Source organism: Acipenser ruthenus, chromosome 27, assembly GCF_902713425.1.
Source record: "Acipenser ruthenus chromosome 27, fAciRut3.2 maternal haplotype, whole genome shotgun sequence".
NCBI lineage: Eukaryota > Metazoa > Chordata > Actinopteri > Acipenseriformes > Acipenseridae > Acipenser > Acipenser ruthenus.
This window is the reverse complement of record NC_081215.1, coordinates 26846252-26869702: the sequence shown is the minus strand read 5'-3', so window position 1 is coordinate 26869702 and position 23451 is coordinate 26846252. Positions and strand designations below refer to the sequence as shown.

General features: G+C 48.2%; 1 protein-coding gene across 2 annotated transcripts in view; it reads right to left on the bottom strand.

Moving 5' to 3' along the window:
• LOC117432343 (epidermal growth factor receptor kinase substrate 8-like protein 2) overlaps positions 1-22465 on the bottom strand; it is a 30781-nt gene extending 8316 nt beyond the window's left edge. For both annotated transcript variants that reach the window (XM_059002039.1, XM_059002040.1), the window contains exons 1-9: positions 22097-22465; positions 15877-15930; positions 15434-15489; positions 5380-5444; positions 3150-3311; positions 2841-2993; positions 1921-2000; positions 1541-1662; positions 770-849 (exon numbers count right to left, since the gene is read on the bottom strand). In XM_059002039.1, the coding sequence (XP_058858022.1) occupies positions 770-849; positions 1541-1662; positions 1921-2000; positions 2841-2993; positions 3150-3311; positions 5380-5444; positions 15434-15489; positions 15877-15926 (768 nt within the window). In that variant the 5' untranslated portion in view covers positions 15927-15930; positions 22097-22465. The remainder of the gene's footprint in view (positions 1-769; positions 850-1540; positions 1663-1920; positions 2001-2840; positions 2994-3149; positions 3312-5379; positions 5445-15433; positions 15490-15876; positions 15931-22096) is intronic.
• Between the last annotated feature and the right edge of the window lie 986 nt (positions 22466-23451).

The following is a 23451-nucleotide window of genomic DNA, read 5'->3' as shown; positions in this document are numbered from 1 at the left end:
AAGGAGGGCTACAACGCAGAGCAGAAGCAGAAGCAGAAGAAGAAGAAGAAGAAGAAGAAGAAGAAGAAGAAGAAGAGGAGATAATTTAATAAAAAAGTAAAGATTGAGAGAAAGTTCAAAACTGATACGGAACAGTGTCCGAACAATAAAAACAAATTATAAATATGATAAAAAGTTAATGAAGATGTTTAACACTGAATTGGGATAAAGACTAAGGAGAGGGTATAGTACAAATGTAATTGATTTGCTACAGAGAGGGGGGAGGTACTGGGTACAGCGTGTGATCCTGGCTCTCAGTGATGAAGGAGAGAGAGAGGGGGGAGGTACTGGGTACAGCGTGTGATCCTGGCTCTCAGTGATGAAGGAGAGAGAGGGGGGAGGTACTGGGTACAGCGTGTGATCCTGGCTCTCAGTGATGAAGGAGAGAGAGAGGGGGGAGGTACTGGGTACAGCGTGTGATCCTGGCTCTCAGTGATGAAGGAGAGAGAGAGGGGGGAGGTACTGGGTACAGCGTGTGATCCTGGCTCTCAGTGATGAAGGAGAGAGAGAGGGGGGAGGTACTGGGTACAGCGTGTGATCCTGGCTCTCAGTGATGAAGGAGAGAGAGAGGGGGGAGGTACTGGGTACAGCGTGTGATCCTGGCTCTCAGTGATGAAGGAGAGAGAGAGGGGGGAGGTACTGGGTACAGCGTGTGATCCTGGCTCTCAGTGATGAAGGAGAGAGAGAGAGGGGGGAGGTACTGGGTACAGCGTGTGATCCTGGCTCTCACCACATCTTTCTCAATCCTCTGAGCCAGCACTTTGTGAGACTCCTCGTGTTCCTGGGTGCTGGAGCCTCTCCTCTCGAGATCTGTGAGTCAAACATAGCGGGTAAGGATATGTGAGGTGATGGGGAGAAACCTCAAAACTAACCCTAACCCTAACCCTAACCCTAACCCTAACCCTTACCCCAGCCCTAACCCTACCCCAGCCCTAACCCTAACCCCAGCCCTAACCCTACCCCAGCTCTAACCCTAACCCTAACCCTAACCCCAGCCCTAACCCTACCCCAGCCCTAACCCTAACCCTAACCCCAGCCCTAACCCTAACCCTAACCCCAGCCCTAACCCTACCCCAGCCCTAACCCTAACCCTAACCCCAGCCCTAACCCTACCCCAGCTCTAACCCTAACCCCAGCCCTAACCCTAACCCTAACCCTAACCCCAGCCCTAACCCTAACCCTAACCCTAACCCCAGCCCTAACCCTAACCCTACCCCAGCCCTAACCCTAACCCTAACCCAAACCCTAACCCTAACCCCTTTAGCCCTAACATTAACCCCTAACCCTAACCCTAACAAAATCTGCAACATTTTCACCTCACAAAGAAATGTCTAAACTTTTATAGAGCGCGCTGGTAAACTGCTTTGTGAATAATGCATCCCTATTGCCCTGTGTGATGAGCAATGCTATTGAAGTGTGATCTGGCTCTGCTCTCTGCACCGGTCTCTTCCCTCTCACTGCAGTATGAGCCCGCGTGGTCCGGCTGTGCAGCGCTGCTCACCTTTGGCAGAGCTGGACGTGAGCGCGGCCGCGCGGCCCTTCACGTTGCCACAAGGGGGCGTGCGAGAGGCGCCTGGCGGGATGATGGACTCGCGGTGACGCTTCATCTTCTCCTGGTTCACCCTGGCGAGGGAAACACACGACAACAACGACACGCAGCTTAGACATGAGATGTGAGCACGAGGCAGGGATCACACTGCTTCTGTGAGAGAAGACCAGGATAGGACAGTTTCCAGCAGAGGGCGCTCATGATGTAGGTGTGAGTGTGTGTCAGTGTGACTATGTAATGTTTGTAGATTAGATCACAGAGTGCAGTGAAGCTTTGATAAGCCTGTCCTGCAGTAGCTGGTTTACTCCCACTGCAGAGAGCCTGTCACTTACTTGAGGGTCTGTGGCCTCATCTTCTTGCCGTGCTTGCTGTCTCCGATCGCGCTGTCGATGTCAGCGTGGACCATCTCAGCCTGACACGAGAGAGCAGAGAAGCGGACGCTGACATGCTGAGAGGATCTTAGACAATATGTGAGGCAAAGGAAGTGACAGACCGATGGAGTACAACTCCAGGACCTCCCAGCTCCAGAACCCCTAGCTCCAAAACCCCCCAGCTCCAGAACCACCCAACTCCAGGACCTCCCAGCTCCAGAACCCCCCAGCTCCAAAACTCCCCAGCTCCAGAACCACCCAACTCCAGGACCTTCCAGCTCCAGAACCCCCCAGCTCTAGAACTCCCCAGCTCCAAAACTCCCCAGCTCCAAAACTCCCCAGCTCCAGAACCACCCAACTCCAGGACCTCCCAGCTCCAGACCCCCCCAGCTCTAGAACTCCCCAGCTCCAAAACTCCCCAGCTCCAAAACTCCCCAGCTCCAGAACCACCCAACTCCAGGACCGCCCAGCTCCAGAACCCTCCAGCTCCAAAACCCTCCAGCTCCAAAACTCCCCAGCTCCAGAACCACCCAACTCCAGGACCTCCCAGCTCCAGAACCACCCAGCTCCAAAACTCCCCAGCTCCAGAACCACCCAACTCCAGGACTTCCCAGCTCCAGAACCCCCCAGCTCCAAAACTCCCCAGCTCCAGAACCCTCCTTGTCTCTGTTAGGGTTGGGCTTGTAGTTAGGCTTGTGGTTAGGGTTGGGGTTGGTGTTGGGCTTCTAGTTAGGGTTGGGGTTGGGGTTGTGAGTAGGGTTGGGGTTGGGGTTGGGGTTGTGAGTAGGGTTGGGGTTGGGGTTGGGGTTGGGCTAGTGGGTAGGGTTGGGGTTAGGGTTGGGCTAGTGGGTAGGGTTAGGGTCGGGATCAGTGTTTCTCACCTCCACCTCGTCACAGTGGAAGAAGTGGATGTCTGGCTTGTGCTGCTCAGAGTCCTCCTGGCACACGAGCAGCAGCACAGAGGAGTAGCTTGTCTGGTTCAGCACTGTCTGGCACAGGTGCACTGTGGGAAGGGGGAAGTTCTCCAGCTCCTCCTGGGGACAGACACACAGACACACGCAATCACTTCCTGTCCTGGCGTACCAGCGCACCAGCAACCCGGGACAGATACCGAGGGTGCAATTTTAATAATATTCACAACACCTACCCTCTACACCCCCCTGTCTCCCCCCTACACTCCCCTCTCTCACCTGTGTCTCGCAGTCCAGCAGTCGGATGGCTGTGTCAGTGACCTGCAGCAGCATCTCCTGGGCCCAGATCTTCTGCTTGGAGTCCAGCAAGATCAGCTTCTTAATGGCGTCGTCAACTGTGGTGATGGACTCGCTCTTGTCCATCATGAAGGTGGACAGATGCTGGGGGACAGGGTCAGGGGACAGGGTCAGGGCACACCTCTTTGAAAAAGTACAGTTCGTGTTGATGACGTGTTTTGATGTGGTTGGTGAGAGGAAAGGACAAAGTTCACTCACCAAGTAAGATTTATTTATCACCTTTTAATTATTATTATTATTATTATTATTATTATTATTATTATTATTATTATTATTATTATTATTATTATTATTACACAAGAACCCTGATATAGAATTTGACATTTCACTTCTCCTTCTTTTTCTTTTTTGTTTTTGCCTGAGTTTCTAAAACATAATTAACATAAACTTTATGAGGTCAAACTGATAAATATATATATATTTTTAAATCACTCAATAAGATTTCTACAAACGCAGTAAAAATGCAAGCTTTATAGATGTATTTCTTTTTTATGGCTCTTGCCCCTCGAATTACTGATAATAGTTACACCATAAAACAAAAACAGAACACTTGCATGCTGGTCAAAGTCCATCTCTGAAAATGAGCCATGATTTCCCTTGCAGGGAATGGGACAGTGAGGGAATGGGACAGTGAGGGAATGGGACAGTGAGGGAATGGGACAGGGGGAATGGGACAGTGATGGAGTGGGACAGTGAGGGAATGGGACAGGGGGAATGGGACAGTGAGGGCATGGGACAGGGGGAATGGGACAGTGAGGGCATGGGACAGTGAGGGAATGGAACAGTGAGGGAATGGGACAGTAAATGAATGGGACAGTGAGGGAATGGAACAGTGAGGGAATGGGACAGTAAATGAATGGGACAGTGAGGGAATGGAACAGTGAGGGAATGGGACAGTAAATGAATGGGACAGTGAGGGAATGGGACAGTGAGGGAATGGGACAGTGAGGGAATTGGACAGTAAGCAGCACAATCTACAGTACATATCCAGCTGGTCCCAGGTGGCTTTGTGCAGGACTGTCACAGTAAATGAAGGTGTGGTTCAAACACTGCATTCACAGTGTAGGCTTCAGTAACACAGACAGATAAGAGGCAATCAGAACTAACCCTTATAAAAGCACAGCAGAGGGTAATAAAGCACAGAGAGGTCTGGTAAAGCATAGGGAAGCATTGTAAAGCACAGAGAGGTCTGGTAAAGCATAGGGAAGCATTGTAAAGCACAGAGAGGTCTGGTAAAGCATAGGGAAGCATTGTAAAGCACAGAGAGGTCTGGTAAAGCATAGGGAAGCATTGTAAAGCACAGAGAGGTGTGGTAAAGCATAGGGAAGCATTGTAAAGAACAGAGAGGTCTGGTAAAGCACAGGCAAGCATTGTAAAGCACAGAGAGGTATAGGAAAGCATAGGGAAGCATTGTAAAGCACAGAGAGGTCTGGTAAAGCATAAGGAAGCATTGTAAAGAACAGAGAGGTATGGTAAAGCACAGGCAAGCATTGTAAAGCACAGAGAGGTCTGGTAAAGCATAGGGAAGCATTGTAAAGCACAGAGAGGTCTGGTAAAGCATAGGGAAGCATTGTAAAGCACAGAGAGGGATGGTAAAGCACAGGGAAGCATTGTAAAGCACAGAGAGATGTGGTAATGCATAGGCAAGCATTGTAAAGCACAGAGAGGTCTGGTAAAGCATAGGGAAGCATTGTAACGCATATTAAATAACAAACCATGGTAAACTAACCCTTATAAAAGTTTCCCACAGTAAAAGCACAGCAAAGTGTAATAAAGCTTGCTAAAGCACAGGTAAGCATTCTGAAGAGCAAAGAGGTATCGTAAACCACATACAAAAAATGCAAACCAGGGTAAACTGTGAGAAAAGCAGAGTATAACCATGGGAAGGAGGAAAAATGCAAAATCGCTGTGCAAATTTATTGCGGTATCCTTTTATAAGGGTAAGGCTGCTATCGGTGCCTTTCCTGTTATTTTAAACTGATTCAATCTCAGATCTGTAGATGTATTTATCTGTTCCTGTTCACTGTTCCTTCTGTCCTGCTGGACGTTCTATCGGAATGTTCCGGAGTCATCTGCATTGTGGTAGCGAGCTTCCTGATTGGTGCATGAAGGCTCCGAGGTTCCCCAGCGTACCCCAGTGCACCCCTCTTACCTCCACGTGGTACTGAGACGTCTCCTGCATGATGACATTAGAGTGTGAATACTTCTTCCTCTGTTCTGCATGGGGGGGGACAGGAGAAACAAGCAGTGAGTCGGGCTGAAGGGAATGCAGGGTTTATTGTAGATGGCAATGGGAGCTGGTGATGAAGAGAGATTTGCTCCTGCACCCAGGGCCAGTGCAAGGATTTTTGCCGCCCTAGGCAAACGAAATTTTGCAGTAGTGACATCTACTGTCAGCTCTACAATGACAATATTTATGATCAATGGATTCTACCCCCATGCCTGAGCTCAGAATTATAAATAGCAATTGATACAGGATACGCAGGTTACTTCACACATCGCATTCTCATTGTACCGTATTGCGTTTCTTAAATAGGCTGATCCTTAACTGAAGAATTCACTTTAAAGAATGAAATGATCTTTACCGATGTGTTATGAAAGTGTTTAAATGACACACAGCCTCTCTAATTCCAGTGCCTGGGCGCCGATGAAGAGATCTCTTTTCTCGTTTCCTTGTTGTGTCAAGGCAATAATAAGCTGTGCGGAAATCAAATATTTTTTTCGCCTTCAAGCAGTGTTGCCAATTTTGCAAATTTCTCACCAAATCTAGTGACTTTAAGGGCTGACTTGGCGAGATTCGTTGTCAAAAGAAACTAGCTACACATCTAGCGATTTCCAGGACAGTCATCAGAGAATTTCAGAGATATAAAATTGGTCAAACATTTTGATTATGAAATCCAATAATGCCCGCCCCATTTCAATATGCAAGGAACTTCAATGTGTCCATTGCTTAGCAACTGGCTCAACAACCACAAGCTTGTTGCCAGGGGAGACCAGATTTCACACCAGCATGATTAGGAGCACCTCCTCCAGTGATAGCATCACACACAGGAGCACCTCCCCCAGTGATAGCATCACACACAGGAGCACCTCCCCCAGTGACAGCATCACACACAGGAGCACCTCCCCCAGTGACAGCATCACACACAGGAGCACCTCCCCCAGTGACAGCATCACACACAGGAGCACCTCTCCCAGTGACAGCATCACACACAGGAGCACCTCCCCCAGTGACAGCATCACACACAGGAGCACCTCCCCCAGTGACAGCATCACACACAGGAGCACCTCCCCCAGTGACAGCATCACACACAGGAGCACCTCCCCCAGTGACAGCATCACACACAGGAGCACCTCCCCCAGTGACAGCATCACACACAGGAGCACCTCCCCCAGTGACAGCATCACACACAGGAGCACCTCCCCCAGTGATAGCATCACACACAGGAGCACCTCCCCCAGTGACAGCATCACACACAGGAGCACCTCCCCCAGTGACAGCATCACACACAGGAGCACCTCCCCCAGTGACAGCATCACACACAGGAGCACCTCCCCCAGTGACAGCATCACACACAGGAGCACCTCCCCCAGTGATAGCATCACACACAGGAGCACCTCCCCCAGTGACAGCATCACACACAGGAGCACCTCCCCCAGTGACAGCATCACACACAGGAGCACCTCCCCCAGTGATAGCATCACACACAGGAGCACCTCCCCCAGTGACAGCATCACACACAGGAGCACCTCCCCCAGTGACAGCATCACACACAGGAGCACCTCCCCCAGTGACAGCATCACACACAGGAGCACCTCTCCCAGTGACAGCATCACACACAGGAGCACCTCCCCCAGTGACAGCATCACACACAGGAGCACCTCCCCCAGTGACAGCATCACACACAGGAGCACCTCCCCCAGTGACAGCATCACACACAGGAGCACCTCCCCCAGTGATAGCATCACACACAGGAGCACCTCCCCCAGTGACAGCATCACACACAGGAGCACCTCCCCCAGTGACAGCATCACACACAGGAGCACCTCCCCCAGTGACAGCATCACACACAGGAGCACCTCTCCCAGTGACAGCATCACACACAGGAGCACCTCCCCCAGTGACAGCATCACACACAGGAGCACCTCCCCCAGTGACAGCATCACACACAGGAGCACCTCACCCAGTGACAGCATCACACACAGGAGCACCTCCCCCAGTGACAGCATCACACACAGGAGCACCTCCCCCAGTGACAGCATCACACACAGGAGCACCTCCCCCAGTGACAGCATCACACACAGGAGCACCTCCCCCAGTGATAGCATCACACACAGGAGCACCTCCCCCAGTGACAGCATCACACACAGGAGCACCTCCCCCAGTGACAGCATCACACACAGGAGCACCTCCCCCAGTGACAGCATCACACACAGGAGCACCTCCCCCAGTGACAGCATCACACACAGGAGCACCTCCCCCAGTGATAGCATCACACACAGGAGCACCTCCCCCAGTGACAGCATCACACACAGGAGCACCTCCCCCAGTGACAGCATCACACACAGGAGCACCTCCCCCAGTGATAGCATCACACACAGGAGCACCTCCCCCAGTGACAGCATCACACACAGGAGCACCTCCCCCAGTGACAGCATCACACACAGGAGCACCTCCCCCAGTGACAGCATCACACACAGGAGCACCTCTCCCAGTGACAGCATCACACACATGAGCACCTCCCCCAGTGACAGCATCACACACAGGAGCACCTCCCCCAGTGATAGCATCACACACAGGAGCACCTCCCCCAGTGACAGCATCACACACAGGAGCACCTCCCCCAGTGATAGCATCACACACAGGAGCACCTCCCCCAGTGACAGCATCACACACAGGAGCACCTCCCCCAGTGACAGCATCACACACAGGAGCACCTCCCCCAGTGACAGCATCACACACAGGAGCACCTCCCCCAGTGACAGCATCACACACAGGAGCACCTCCCCCAGTGACAGCATCACACACAGGAGCACCTCCCCCACCTGATAGCTTTCCAGCTCTATTTGCATAACCGTGCCAGATATTTTATTAAAAAAAAAAAATAATAATCAGATTAATCTTTTTGGAACAAAGCTGTTTCAATGTGACTTCCCCAGGACTCCCCTGGTGTGCCGTGCAGCGGCCTGAAACCAAGTCTCCTGAAACCAAGTTCCAAACCGCAAAGTGGTGAATTACGATCTCTCTGGATACAACAGCAGAGATGCATACAGAACACCCACAGAACCGACTGTTAAACAGGTAAGAAAACCCAAGATAACGTGGACAGTATGAAACGTCCCTTTAAAAGTTAAGGCACGATAGTGAATAGTTGGGGGCGTGACTGTACCTTCACAATACCCAGATACCCGGTCCTGCTAGCAGCCTTGTGCATTGGAGCAGCTCCTCTTATCAGATGCTTCACACCTGTACACAGTGACCTGGATAGAGTTTCCTTTCTGTGAAGATCTGTTTACCTTCGCTGCTCTCTGACTATTATTTTCTGTTACTGGCAGGTTTGCCTTTTTTTTTTATTTGAGAAGACAAACAGCAACCAAGCGATAGGGAAGTGTAGATTTGCTTTCTCCGTGATAACTTGAAGCCCTTTTCCACTCACACACACAGGGGCTGGCAGACAGAAGAAGCTGCTGGGGGCTGAACGCTCTGTAATAACCTGCGCTGGCATTGTCTCCAATCACATAGATACTGCAGCTTCTGCAGCCCGCTCCCTCATACACCCCTGGAAAGAACAGCAGCGTGCTCCACACCTCACAAGAAAGATCATTGCTCTTACTGTCCAGTAAAGACAGGCTAATGCAGTCGGTGGAGTCCTTTCTATTCACATGAGAGTAGTTCAATCCCAAGCACAACAGAATGTAGTTAGTTCGCAATGGAATTACACTGATCCTCAAAAGGCAGCAACGACGCAGCTACACAGGCATATTATACTACAAGAATAATCTGAGAGTGAGACCTGCTCTCTCAGACTGTAGTAGCTGCTAATAGGTTCCAATGAGGATGTGACTTACAAAATAGCCAGGTTTTTAGCAAGGTATATCTGGGTATGGGAAGTGACACTCAGACAGGCTAAGTGTGTCAGTGTAATGGAGCTGTCGTACAGCCTGGCTTGGTCTGGGCTCTCTGCCATCCCTCCCCCTGTCAGTGAGGCTGTGTGTGCATGTGTGTGTCCGTGTGTGCGTGTGTGTGTCCGTGTGTGTGTGTGTGTGTGTGTGTCGCTGCAGAGGAGCTGCCAGGACCGGACAACACGACACCTGAGAGCAGAAGCAGGGGGGAGAGAGAGACGGTCTGTTCAATTCATCTAAACAGCAGGCAGTGCTGAGCACACCTGCTCTGGCATTACAAAATACAATAACAAGAAAAACAAAAGGCACAAAACCCGAATGAAGACTGGTCTGAAAAGAAGGGCTTCGGTTTTGCTGAATTCCTGGTTAACCACAAGCTGACAGGAAGCAGTAAATCAGGGGGAGGTTTAAGAATAATCCAATGTGGTGAAGGCACAGTGCGAGCTTACGAGCTCAGTGAAAAACAAAAGTGTGTGTGTGTGAAGCTCCCACATGGATAAGTACACAGATGTGTTTGGAAGCGTGTGTGTGCGTTTCAGGACTTTGCTTTGCTTCTCTTTTGTTATTGCTCATTTCGCTGTGCCCATTTAATCCCTGACATTAATGGCTGCTGGGTGGAGCAGTGTACTGTACTATTTACTATTTATACCTACAAATAATGGTGTCTGATTTCTGCCTGCCTGCCTGCCTGTCTGCCTGCCTGCCTGGCTGGTTCACCCCAGAGGTCAGCTCAGCCCCAGGCAGCTCTTTGTTATTGTGTTTCTATGTCTCAGTGTTTGCCGAGGCTTTTATGACTTAATGCAGGATTACTGTCCCACAGAACAAAGGGCTGTGCATAAAACATTGCATGCATTACAGCAGGGCTGTTAACTCCTGACAAGTGCAGCGCTCAATTTATTCAGCTTGCTTTCCAAAAGCCCAAACCGACGGAAGGTGAGGGAGGCTTCCTTTCTTTTAACTGTTTCCTTCCCTGTGTGTGACTGAACTGGGGAGCTCTACACACACTGAACTGGGGAGCTCTACACACACTGAACTGGGGAGCTCTACACACACTGAACTGGGGAGCGCTACACACACTGAACTGGGGAGCGCTACACACACTGAACTGGGGAGCGCTACACACACTGAACTGGGGAGCTCTACACACACTGAACTGGGGAGCTCTACACACACTGAACTGGGGAGCTCTACACACACTGAACTGGGGAGCTCTACACACACTGAACTGGGGAGCGCTACACACACTGAACTGGGGAGCGCTACACACACTGAACTGGGGAGCTCTACACACACTGAACTGGGGAGCTCTACACACACTGAACTGGGGAGCTCTACACACACTGAACTGGGGAGCGCTACACACACTGAACTGGGGAGCGCTACACACACTGAACTGGGGAGCTCTACACACACTGAACTGGGGAGCGCTACACACACTGAACTGGGGAGCGCTACACACACTGAACTGGGGAGCTCTACACACACTGAACTGGGGAGCGCTACACACACTGAACTGGGGAGCGCTACACACACTGAACTGGGGAGCTCTACATACACTGAACTGGGGAGCTCTACACACACTGAACTGGGGAGCGCTACACACACTGAACTGGGGAGCTCTACACACACTGAACTGGGGAGCTCTACACACACTGAACTGGGGCGCTCTACACACACTGAACTGGTGAGTGCTACACACACTGAACTGGGGAGCTCTACACACACTGAACTGGGGAGCTCTACACACACTGAACTGGGGCGCTCTACACACACTCAACTGGGGAGCTCTACACACACTGAACTGGGGAGCTCTACACACACTGAACTGGGGAGCGCTACACACACTGAACTGGGGAGCTCTACACACACTGAACTGGGGAGCTCTACACACACTGAACTGGGGAGCGCTACACACACTGAACTGGGGCGCTCTACACACACTGAACTGGGGAGCGCTACACACACTGAACTGGGGAGCTCTACACACACTGAACTGAGGAGCGCTACACACACTGAACTGGGGAGCTCTACACACACTGAACTGGGGAGCTCTACATACACTGAACTTGGGAGCTCTACACACACTGAACTGGGGAGCGCTACACACACTGAACTGGGGAGCTCTACACACACTGAACTGGGGCGCTCTACACACACTGAACTGGGGAGCTCTACACACACTGAACTGGGGCGCTCTACACACACTGAACTGGGGAGTCCTTTGTGAAAACTCTCATTGTCTGCCATAGTAAGAGCAGAACGTAGCCTATCAGAGAATAGTGCAAGCACAGAAAGCTCACACCAGCATGGGAAATCAATCACTGAGTGTGGAATGGAGAGGGGAGTCAGGTTGCTGGTCGATACAAAAACTGTAAACAGTAATAAAGCTGCAACATTCTCAAAAAAACAAACCTGGCTTATCTCAGTGGGGTACAGGTCAATCAGATCAACCTCCACTGTTTCCTATAAGCGTATTATTTAAAACGTCCCTCACAATGCCCTACAGCCATAACGTAATAACTGGGCCCTTTTCCTGATAAACAAAACCTGCCTGCATTCTAAATTCTTGAACCTTAACCTCCCCCCCCCCCCAACCACACATACACAACCCCCCCACCACCACCAAACACAAACCCCCTCGCTCCCTGCGATGATGTCACAGCTGTGATGAAACATGACTCGACCCCCCCACCCGTTCTGCAGCTCAGCAGGCGTGTGTTTGCGTGTGTGCGTGCGTGCATGTGCGTGCATGTGTGTGTGCATGTGTGTGTGCGTGTGTGTGTGTGTGAATGTGTGTGTGCGTGTGTGCGTGCGTGCGTGTGCGTGCGTATGTGCGTGCATTTGTGCGTGCGTGCATGTGTGCTGGTAAGAGGAGATGATCATCTCTTATTGATGGATCGATGGGAGACACTGCTGCTGCTTGGTCTGATTGTGGACTCGGATTGGGGGGGGGGGGGGGGTAGGAGGCTGAGGAGATGAAGGGCTGGACCAATCACTTTCACCAGAAGTGCATCTATCCCTCCTGAAAATGATACTGTAGTACAATTTACATTCATTCACTGCAGCGTTCCACGGTAAAAGACATCACAGCACAGTGTGTTAACCTTGTGTTGAAGCAAGCTCTTTTATGGCTAGCTCCGATATATCTGATCAAATTATGCTCCAGGCTACATCATCACAGATAAGACAGAAACTTACTGGGCATGTTCATTTACTACAGTGTACCATACTACATATCCTGTTGAAACATTTATCACTGAATTCACACTGAAGACACTGAGAAAGACTTCCAGTCAAAACGTTTATCATTGAATTCACATTGAAGACACTGAGAAAGACTTCCAGTCAAAACGTTTATCATTGAATTCACACTGAAGACACTGAGAAAGACTTCCAGTCAAAACGTTTATCATTGAATTCACACTGAAGACACTGAGAAAGACTTCCAGTCAAAACGTTTATCATTGAATTCACACTGAAGACACTGAGAAAGACTTCCAGTCAAAACGTTTATCATTGAATTCACACTGAAGACACTGAGAAAGACTTCTAGTCATAACGTTTATCACTGAATTTTAAAATATCGTTTAGTATTACTACAGAGGGTTAAGGTGAAAGCATGGTAAATGATCCCAGTCACAATGCTAAAGGGCACAGAGGTATGATAAAGGGCACAGTGGATAAAATCTGCATTAAATAAAAGACACTTCCTCAATAAATGCTCAGAAATCTGGGCAGATCACAATACAACCAGTACAGCGATACAAAAATAAACTGGAAGACATGAGCCGAAGACTGAGCTGCCTGCCATCTCTCCCACTAAGAAAAACGTTTCTCGTTGAATTTTTAAAGTTTATTTTAGCCAGCAAGACCCAAACCCAAACCCAAACCCACAATACAGCGCTTTCACCTGAACCTCAGTGTGACCCAACCCAACCATACACAGTACAGCGCCTTCAATTCAACCTCAGTGTGACCCAACCCAACCATACACAGTACAGCGCTTTCAAGTGAACCTCAGTGTGACCCAACCCAACCATACACAGTACAGTGCCTTCAATTCAACCTTAGTGTGACCCAACCCAACCAAATCTCAATTCATTAAAAAAGACCAGAAGCACAGAAACTGCATTTCGGGGATTTCCCCCTACCCTGTGAACTCAGAGACAGACAGACAGACAGACAGCCAGCCAGGCAGGCAGACAGACATACAGACAGACAGACAGATAGACAGACGCAGCTCCCTCAACCCCTCAGCTTTGTAATAGAATTGGATTCTCTGTACTGTACCTCGGTAGCGTTTCACCTGCACCTGCTGCTCTCCACATAGACACACGGAATGGCTCGCGACGCCCAGCAGGTTTTTATCACTCGTAATAAAGAGCTAGTTTCCGATCTGGGATTGGAGGAGCAGCTTCAGTCCCTCCTTTCTCATTATCCCAGCAGTGCCTCTGTTTGCACAGGCAGTGAATCATGAAACAATATTTGCATCCCTTTTTTAATGGCTTAGAATAAGTGGAAAGCCAGTCTCAGTTGAACAGGGAAAAAACAGCTACAGGATTGCTTTCATACCATTGTCAGACGCGCCACATTCACAAAGACTTTATTAACACACTGTTTGGATCCATTAAAATAATGTTTGGTATCATTTGTAAGAACTGTTCTAGGTTATTGTCAAAGAAGGCCAGCAACTGAACACCTGTGCAGGATAAGGCATCGCTAGGCAGGGCAGAGATGATATGATCTGAGGGAGCTTCCCCTCTTTCTTCAGGAAAGAGCTTATCCAACCTTCAGGCCCAAGAGAGCGCCTCAAGGAGCTGAAGCATGTGAACCCAGTGAATATGAGATCTCCTAGCTGTCTGTGTGTGTGTGTCTGTGTGTGTGTGTGTCTGTGTGTGTGTGTCTGTGTGTGTGGGTGTGTGTGTGCGCATGTATGTGTATGTGTGTGCGTGTGTGTGTGTGTCTATGTGTGTGTGTGTGCGTGTGTGTGTGCGCGTGCGTGTGTGTATGTGTGTGCGTGTGCGTGTGTGTGTGCGTGTGCGTGTGCGTGTGTGTGTGTGTGCGTGTGTGTGTGTGCGTGTGCGTGTGCGTGTGTGTGTGTCCCATTTCAAGCAGACAGGGAGGGTAATGCATGGTGAAAAACCCATCTGCTCAAAACATGTTGAAGTGGCTGCAGACTTGTGGGGCAGCTTTCTGGGCAAGGCTGGTCTGCACCCTTGAAATAGTACCCAGACTTGTATTGTTTCAAAACAAACACAGGAACAAACACAAGGTTTTAAACAAAACAGAACCGCTCTCTCCCTGGTGTTCAAGCTAGGCAAGCACTTCCCATTAACCGTCTCTCACTTCTACACCCACTCACCAAACAAACATAAACAACCAAACTGTTAAACTATTACACTGTTAAACATTTTCCCAATCCAATCTACATCGGGTGGCTCAGAAACCCAGAAATGTAGCATTGTTCATTTTACACACGGTCCTCCTCGTAGATCACTAAATAAAACAAGAGCAGAGGTTTGCAATCTCAATGCACTGCATGTTTTCAGTCACACAACCAGAATGCCAAACAAGACATGAGGTTAGACTGCATTCCTGGAGGCTTTCGATAATGATCAAGAACTAGCGAGCAGAGGAGATGCAAACGCACAGACCAGGGCGCTAATACAGGAATATAACAAGCAGGATGTACCAATGCACTCTGCAGGGTTTCAGAAACACAACCCCAGACCCCTGTACAGTACAAGCTGCTACCATCCCACAGGAACCAGTACCATCCCTGCCACACAAACGCACGCACGCACGCATGCACACACACACACACACAGACACACACACAGACACACACGCACACGCACGCACACACAGACACACACACACAGACACACACACATGCACACACGCACGCACGCACGCACGCACACACACACACACACCCGCACGCACGCACACACAAACACCATAACAGCTAGCTTCCCACTACAAGTCACCAGTCGCCTTCCCTGCAGATGCTGACCTGGAAAGAGTCTCTCAAACACCAGCCAGCAGTGTCTGAATCAATGGTTTTAATAAAGCACCCTTACCATACAAAGCCTTGGCGCTGAGTTTGTTCGCCGTGCTGTCAGAGCGAGCCAGTCCACTGCAAAAACAAGAAACCAGTGTGTTAGGAGGGTGAGTGTTATTCATTACCTTTAAAAACATAAAAACCTTAAAGAGAAATACATAATGAAGAAGCGAGTGTGTTACACACTCTCATTGAGACTCTAGTGATTCTATAACAGACACCTTACACACAGTGGAACACACTCTCATTGAGACTCTAGTGATTCTATAACAGACACCTTACACACAGTGTAACACACTCTCATTGAGACTCTAGTGATTCTATAACAGACACCTTACACACAGTGTTACACACTCTCATTGAGACTCTAGTGATTCTATAACAGACACCTTACACACAGTGGAACACACTCTCATTGAGACTCTAGTGTTCACTTCATTGAGACCCACAGTGTTCACTTACTCTGCATGTCCGCTTGGGAGCCCCGCGTGACTCATGGTGTTTAAAAGCATCCAACTGAAAGAGAAGGAAGAAGGACCGTTAACAATGAGACCTCAGAGCTGAGAGAGAGAGAGAGAGAGAGAGAGAGAGAGAGAGAGAGAGAGAGAGAGAGAGAGAGAGAGAGAGAGAGAGAGAGAACTAAGACAAGTGGCATCAGAAGGAATATCACCCGGGACCAGATTTTATCTCTTTTTTTTTCTCGTGAGAGAGCTGGCGGTCCAGTTTGATGGGTTTCTAGCAGTGAAGGCGTAGGTAGATCTGCCTCTGTGATACTGATACACACTCAGATAAAGCCTACTGAGTGACCCCATTGCTGACCCACAATCATCAGAAAGTATATTCAAATATGAATTAGTATAACTCATTATTTATTAATATGCATTAATATAACTCATTAACTTCAACCCACTGGAATGTAATGTTTCCAAAACCCTTACTTTTAAACAGCAATCCTGCAGTCTCCCTTTAAATTCATTGCTGGTGTCATTAATCTCGCTGCTGGTTTATTACTGCCCTGCCTGAATACAGGGGGAGCAGTTACATCACTGCCCTGCAGCTACTCCTGCGGAACAGGGTTCAAAGCCTGAGGCTAGGGACCCATAACAACGGCCTCAGCAAATGCATGGGTCACCCTGAAGGCTCTGGGCTTGCAGTCCTGCTTGTGTTCACGCTGTGTTCGTAGGATATTATCAGCAGTGTAATAACTGCGTGACATGACCAGTAAATAGGGCCTATGAAGCCCAATAAACTCTCCTGCCCCTTAGACTTTTACCAGAGTGGTGGTCCGCTCAGGGATTTCGTGGCACTGTGTAATTAACAGATTAGGCATTCTCTTCAGGAACAGACTAGGTATATTATTCATTTCTTGAATGAACCAAAGACCTTGACTGAAAGGGACCCCCTACTGGACAGCTTCTCTTACACCCAGAACCATCCATAAATACGCACTTCAGCACCCCCTACTGGACAGCTTCTCTTTATAGCTGCACCCAGAACCATCCATAAATACACACTTCAGCACCCCCTACTGGACAGCAGTGTAAGGAGTAGGATTAGGGTTAGGGTTAGGGTTAGGGTTAGGGCTGGCGTTAGGGTTAGGGTTAGGGTTAGGGCTGGCGTTAGGGTTAGGGCTGGCGTTAGGGTTAGGGCTTGTTTTGAAATTCTTCTAAGCTAGTCCATTTGTTTTGGCGATCGTCCCATTATCTGTCACACTCTGTAACCTACAGCAAACAACATTCCTCTCAGACTCAATACTAATCTCAGTGTTTTCAAACTCCCAAACACGGCCCTCCACTGATTATTAGCTTCTGAGAGAGACAAGCGAGCTGCCCAGCCCTGAGCTACAGTATCTGTTAACACTTTCATGCACAGGACAGTCTCTCTCTCTCTCTCTCTCTCTCTCTCTCTCTCTCTCTCTCTGTGTCTCTCTCTCTCTCTCTCTCTCTCTCTCTCTCTCTCTCTCTGTTAAATACTGATCCTTTATAGAGACTTTGCTACTGGTGTTCTACCAGCAAAACCAGCAGTTTGGGGAACTTTGGGGGGAAAAAGTGACCTATTGAAAACCTTTTTATAAATGTGTTGCCCATTTCAATCACTCTACCCTGCTGGTACACTGCAGCACCGTTGTAAGAAGGGGGCTGAGGGGAGCGTGCTGCTTGCAGGGTTAGCAGAAGGCTGAACGCTGCAGAATTAATGTTGCCAACGTTGGGATCCAGGCTGTGCCATACTGCTGGGGTAGAGTTAGCGGGATGATGCCAGGAACAATAAAGAAAACTGCCATTGACTGTGAAACAAAACGCACACCTGTGCTTAAGACTGACAAACCTAGAACTGTAATAGTACAAGTTTGTCCTGGTTAATGAGAATGGTAACGGTGAAGCACACCTCCTCACACTTTCACAAGGCTTTTACAATGCCTCACATCATTAGGACTGTAAACAATGCATTTCCTGTGCATTTTCTGTCTTGCACCACCCATACCCTTATACATTTGCACAGCAATCTATGGCTGTACTTTTCTGATGCTTTGCCATGCCTCTCTGGGCTTTACAAAGCTTACCTACGCTTTACCATGCTTTTACCATGCTTTCTAACTGTTTTACTATAGTGAACTTTGTTTCGGGTTCCCACACTCTGCGATGCTCCTGCCATGGTTCACAGGACTGTAACGATTCCTGTCCCAGTAACCCACCCTGCTCGTAAGTCACTTGTAAAGCGCAGGTTAATCACTGAGCGAGGATTGCAGAGGGAGGTTTTCTGTAGGAGGGTTTTAAACACACATTACTGTGATCCAGTCATTCTTTTGTAAAACAGCTGTGTGCTTATGCAGGCCAGTCAAAGGTTATTCACTCCTTAGGGCTTTGTAAAAAAAATAATAATAAGCTTCAGGCCGAAGCGACAGCATTGCCCTTATGACAGTTCACCACTTTAGATTTGCCCACTAATCTCTCCCATTGTTATACGATGCATTTACCATACTTTATCATGGTTTGCCATGTTTTCTTAATATGCTTTATCATACCTCTCTGGGATTTACAGGGCTTCCCTATGCTTTACCATGCTTTCACTGTGCTTTATTACACTTTGCTATGCTTTTATGATGGTCCACTTTTATAAGGTAACATCCACTTGATGCTTTCTCATCACATCCATTAGAAAAGACTCTCGGGGTGAATTAAAAGAAAAACAAAGCGTTCGTCATTATGAGCTGGATCAGACCAAGCGTGGGTCACATCCTCCTTTCAAATATTTCAGGAACCTGTTTAGCAACTTAACTGGCTCAGCAAGCTAACACGAATCACTGACGTTTGTTTGTTCTTCAAAGCAGATTTGAGTTTGAAAAATGTTGAAGAAAAAATAAAACCTCAAGTAACTCCAGGATTTCAGGGAGGCGAGAAATAAGAACAGGATTATTTTAAACTGGTTTAGTCCACAATGACAGCGGGACACTGAACAGGGAATGACATTGTCTACAACTGTCGACCCCTTTTTAAAATGCACACAAAGTGATCCAATATCATTACAGTATATTATCAGTGTACTATGTTAATAACACACAGTATCTTATCTCTCTCGTGAGTGATGGATGAGCAATGCTGTAACCATGAGGTTGCATCTCAGAGGTCGAAGGGCTACAGTGGGAACAAACAGCTCTATTGATTGGATTGTCCCTCAACATTCCACCAGGCCACTGAACTGCTAACGCTCTGATTCTGAACTGCTAACACTCCGATTCTGAACTGCTAACACTCCAATTCTGAACTGCTAACACTCCAATTCTGAACTGCTAACACTCCGATTCTGAACTGCTAACACTCCAATTCTGAACTGCTAACACTCCAATTCTGAACTGCTAACACTCCGATTCTGAACTGCTAACACTCTGATTCTGAACTGCTAACACTCTGATTCTGAACTGCTAACACTCTGATTCTGAACTGCTAACACTCCGATTCTGAACTGCTAACACTCCGATTCTGCAGCTTAACAGGTGTCCTGACAGGAGCTAATTGCCCCAGTGCAGGTCGATACCACGGCAAACGCACAGCACCCTTTACTAAATCAGAGCCAAGCACAAAGCATAGCAAAGGAATAGCTGAAACGGGTTATACTCAAACAGGTTTCTTTATGCTGTCGTTGAAAAACGGGGCTATTGTTGCCTGGTTGCTTTGCAGTTGACTCTGCTGTTGCCATGGTGCCCTTGTTAACCACATTCTTTACAATGCGGAGGGGCTGAGCCACACAGCTGGCAGCGCGGGGGCTGATCGGACACAGCGTCGTACCAGAGAAACATTCCACGGGCCACAGCGGCTCCCACGCGGGCTCTGTTCACAAGCCTCCCTCCAGTCAAACTCAAGAGGAACGTTTTACTGTAACACCTTCAGAGCCATTTTCAACACGCGCAGATTTGCACAACAAAACATTCAACCCATGCTCTGAGAAACAAGGGCTCACCGGAAAAACCTCACGCACGTGAAACAAACTTTATTACGTTCTTCAATTTCCAAGGAAGTGTGTGTTTAAAGGCATGTCTAGAAATGCCACCAATAACACGACAACCGCCCTGTTATCATACACTCCTAGTCTCTTACAGACGACAGCATCATGGTACAATCCGCTAAACTGTCTCTTTGGAGAGCTGTGCAGCGACAGGGAGCTCCTCCTGCAGCCTGTTTGCCTGCAGTTCACCCCCCCCCCTCCCAAGAGGCTCCTTTCCCATGCTGACACTGTTTACAACACAAGAACGAATCCTGCAGAAACACACAGCAATTACCCTGCTAGCTTCCCTCATCACTCAGGGCACAGGGGACACCCCCCGATCTGCTGTCTGTGCAGGGAAAAGCATTCATTAATGATAAAGTACAGTATGTACGTTTCCATGCGGCTGTGCCTAATGCCCTACACCTGCCTTTCACGTGGCGCAGTGTGTTAATGTTACTACCATAGACTAGACTTCCATCTTTCTCTTAGGGGTAGGTGGTGCACTGGGTTAATGGTATTGCACCAGACTAACCTTTCACCTCTGGAGGCCTGGGGTCGAAGTTGAGGGGCTGGGTGACGAATCTCAGGAACAGTGAAAATCATTTTGCGGTATCAAGGCAAAGCAGCCTGCATCAAAACATCCCCAGACAGTTTGAGCGACCGATTTCCCTACTAAACCTGGATTACAATACCTTTCTACACTGTTCCCTATAGGTGACCCCAGCTGCTATGCTTACAATATGAGGGGAAGAGTGAACTTTGTCCTAGAAGCACGATATTTGGCATGCTTGTAAATATGCAATCAAAAGCCAATTCCTGATACAGCGCCAAGCTCCCAACAACAGCTCTGTTATCAAACATCCCATCTTACAATAACCTGTTTAAGTCACGCATCCCACGGGTATAAACTATATAAGATAGCTAGGCAAAGGGTTTATTAATTATCCATGGTGCTCACACACCCTGGTAGAGTGCTCTCCAGAGAGGACGGGTGGGATGGGAGCTGCACGCTGTTGCACTGACAGAATGCGCACATTTCAGGGTTGTAGTGAACTTCACCACATCCCCAAACGTGCGAGAACGCTTGTGGAAATGTTTACAGTACATGGGGCAAGGCACGACAACCGGCCGCTTCTACCCCCTTGCAGTTTGTTGCCTTTCTCTCCTGGTGGTAATAAAAAGTGTGGTTAGCATTTCAAAGTTGTTAGTCAGGTTTATTTTTATTGCTTTTATTGTAACCACTGCCAACAATTATTTTTAACCTGTGCCATTTACTGTAGGCGCTTTCGCCTGACTCAGCTCCCGAAGAGGTGTTACACACACACGCACATGCACACACGCACATGCACACTCGCGCACGCGCGCACGCACTCACACTCATGCACACACACACACTCACGCACGCACGCACACCCACACGCACTCACGCACGCACGCACACACACACACACAGTATCCCTGCAACTCTCCTCAGTTCTGAGTCTACAGTATCCATGCAACTCTCCTCAGTTCTGAGTCTACAGTATCCATGCAACTCTCCTCAGTTCTGAGTCTACAGTATCCATGCAACTCTCCTCAGTTCTGAGTCTACAGTATCCCTGCAACTCTCCTCAGTTCTGAGTCTACAGAATCCATGCAACTCTCCTCAGTTCTGAGTCTACAGTATCCATGCAACTCTCCTCAGGCTTATTTCTGTTGTTCTTTGTGTCTCCTGACTACAGTTCCCAGTCACAGTAAAGAATCGCCGAGGCAACACACATGGACAGATGGCATTTTAAACACAATTATACAGCAAACAATTGGTAATTTGCAATAGGCAAGTACCATACTGTAAAGTGAAGGTCCAGTACACACATATTAACTATACCAAGGGGTCTTATTGAAAGAACGCTGAATACTTGTGAATTAATAGTTTGTTTGTATTTTACAAGTTCACCAAACTAACACCATTATACGAGCATGGAATAAAACATTCATTTAAATAGGATTATATGAGCATGGAATGAAACATTCATTTAAATGTGTATGCACAAACTCAGTAGAAAATGTGGTATTTAATAATAAAGTAATCGCATTTCCAAACTTCTGATGGCCTTACTTTTCAAATTAATAACTGCATTAATAAATATTGTTTTATAAAACCATCATCATCATCATCATCATCATCATCATAATAGGCTAATATCAACAGTTGTCTTACCAGTAAACAGAACGCGATACTTTCCTATTTCCCTTGTTTTCTTCACTAGTGCAGTCTGTTCATTCACGATTCCTGCGCCATTCCTCTCTGGGACTCGGACTAGCCGAAGCGAAGTGTCTTATTATGTCGCCTGCCGCACTGGCACAATCCCCGGTGGACTTTATCCCTCGCTGAAGGATCAACAGCGGAAACGCCGTGTGTCTCTGTCTCAGCCTCACACACTCTCCGACTCGCCCTACCTGCGCAGTGGCCCAGGTAAAGCTGCACAGGTAATTCGCGGTACTGTATTGTATTGTATTTGTGCTGTGTAATTTCCACCTGGGCACTGCAGGTAAAGCGACAGCAGGTCCAGCACAATGCAAGGCTTGTGGGCGGAGCTAAAGGAACCCGATCAGCAGGATACGGATCAACAGTTGCGTTCTTATCTTGACAATATGATGACAGGGCAGCAATTACTTCGCACATTGGTTTTGTGTTGTGTTGTCTCTGTGTGCATGGTTACATGGTATAAAATACTGCAGGTATGCGAGGGACAGACAGACAGGCATATCCCACTAACAGGGTGGTACAGTGCAGCATACCGCATGACAGGTGTCAGGGTTTTCACTGTCACCCTACATACAAGAAAACTGGACACGTGCTTCACAAAACTTTTAAGCAGTGCTTTAAGTATTGTGAATTAAGAGTTCATCGACGCTGACCGTGGACCCCCACAAGAGCCTGTGCTGTGATGGAGTGGTACAACAGATGGATTGAACCAGGATAGAACCCTTGAGAGAGAGAGAGAGAGAGAGAGAGAGAGAGAGAGAGAGAGAGAGAGAGAGAGAGAGAGAGAGAGAGAGAGAGAGAGAGCACTTTCTAGACTTTTGCACTTCAAAAGCATCAGTAACCTGTACAGTTTCGGTTATGGAAGCACCTGCCAGCCAAGCTCCTGTGACTTGCAACAACCAATAGGGTTGTTAGATTCTCAAAGCCATGAACTTTAAATCGTCCCTAGCACTGTTTTTTTTTTTAAAATAGAGTAAGGTACCTTACTTTAAACCTGTGTACTGCACATTGTCATTAGCATGCTTTTTGTCTGATGGTAAAAATAAAATAAAAACACCATTTACAATTCTACCCCAGTATGACACATCCCGTTTATTTCTGGTTTGATAACCTTATTGGGTGTGTTCTTACTTCATGAAAATGTTATGCTAATGACGTTCTGGAGTAAAGAGCTTTGAGAATGTAACTCTGTGTGTGGATGTCATACTGACAGGAATCGGAGCTTCTCCCACAAAAGTGTGTGCTACGCATGGCAGGTGCTTCCTTTTAAAAAAAACCCCAACAAGTTAAAAGTACTCCAGGCTGGA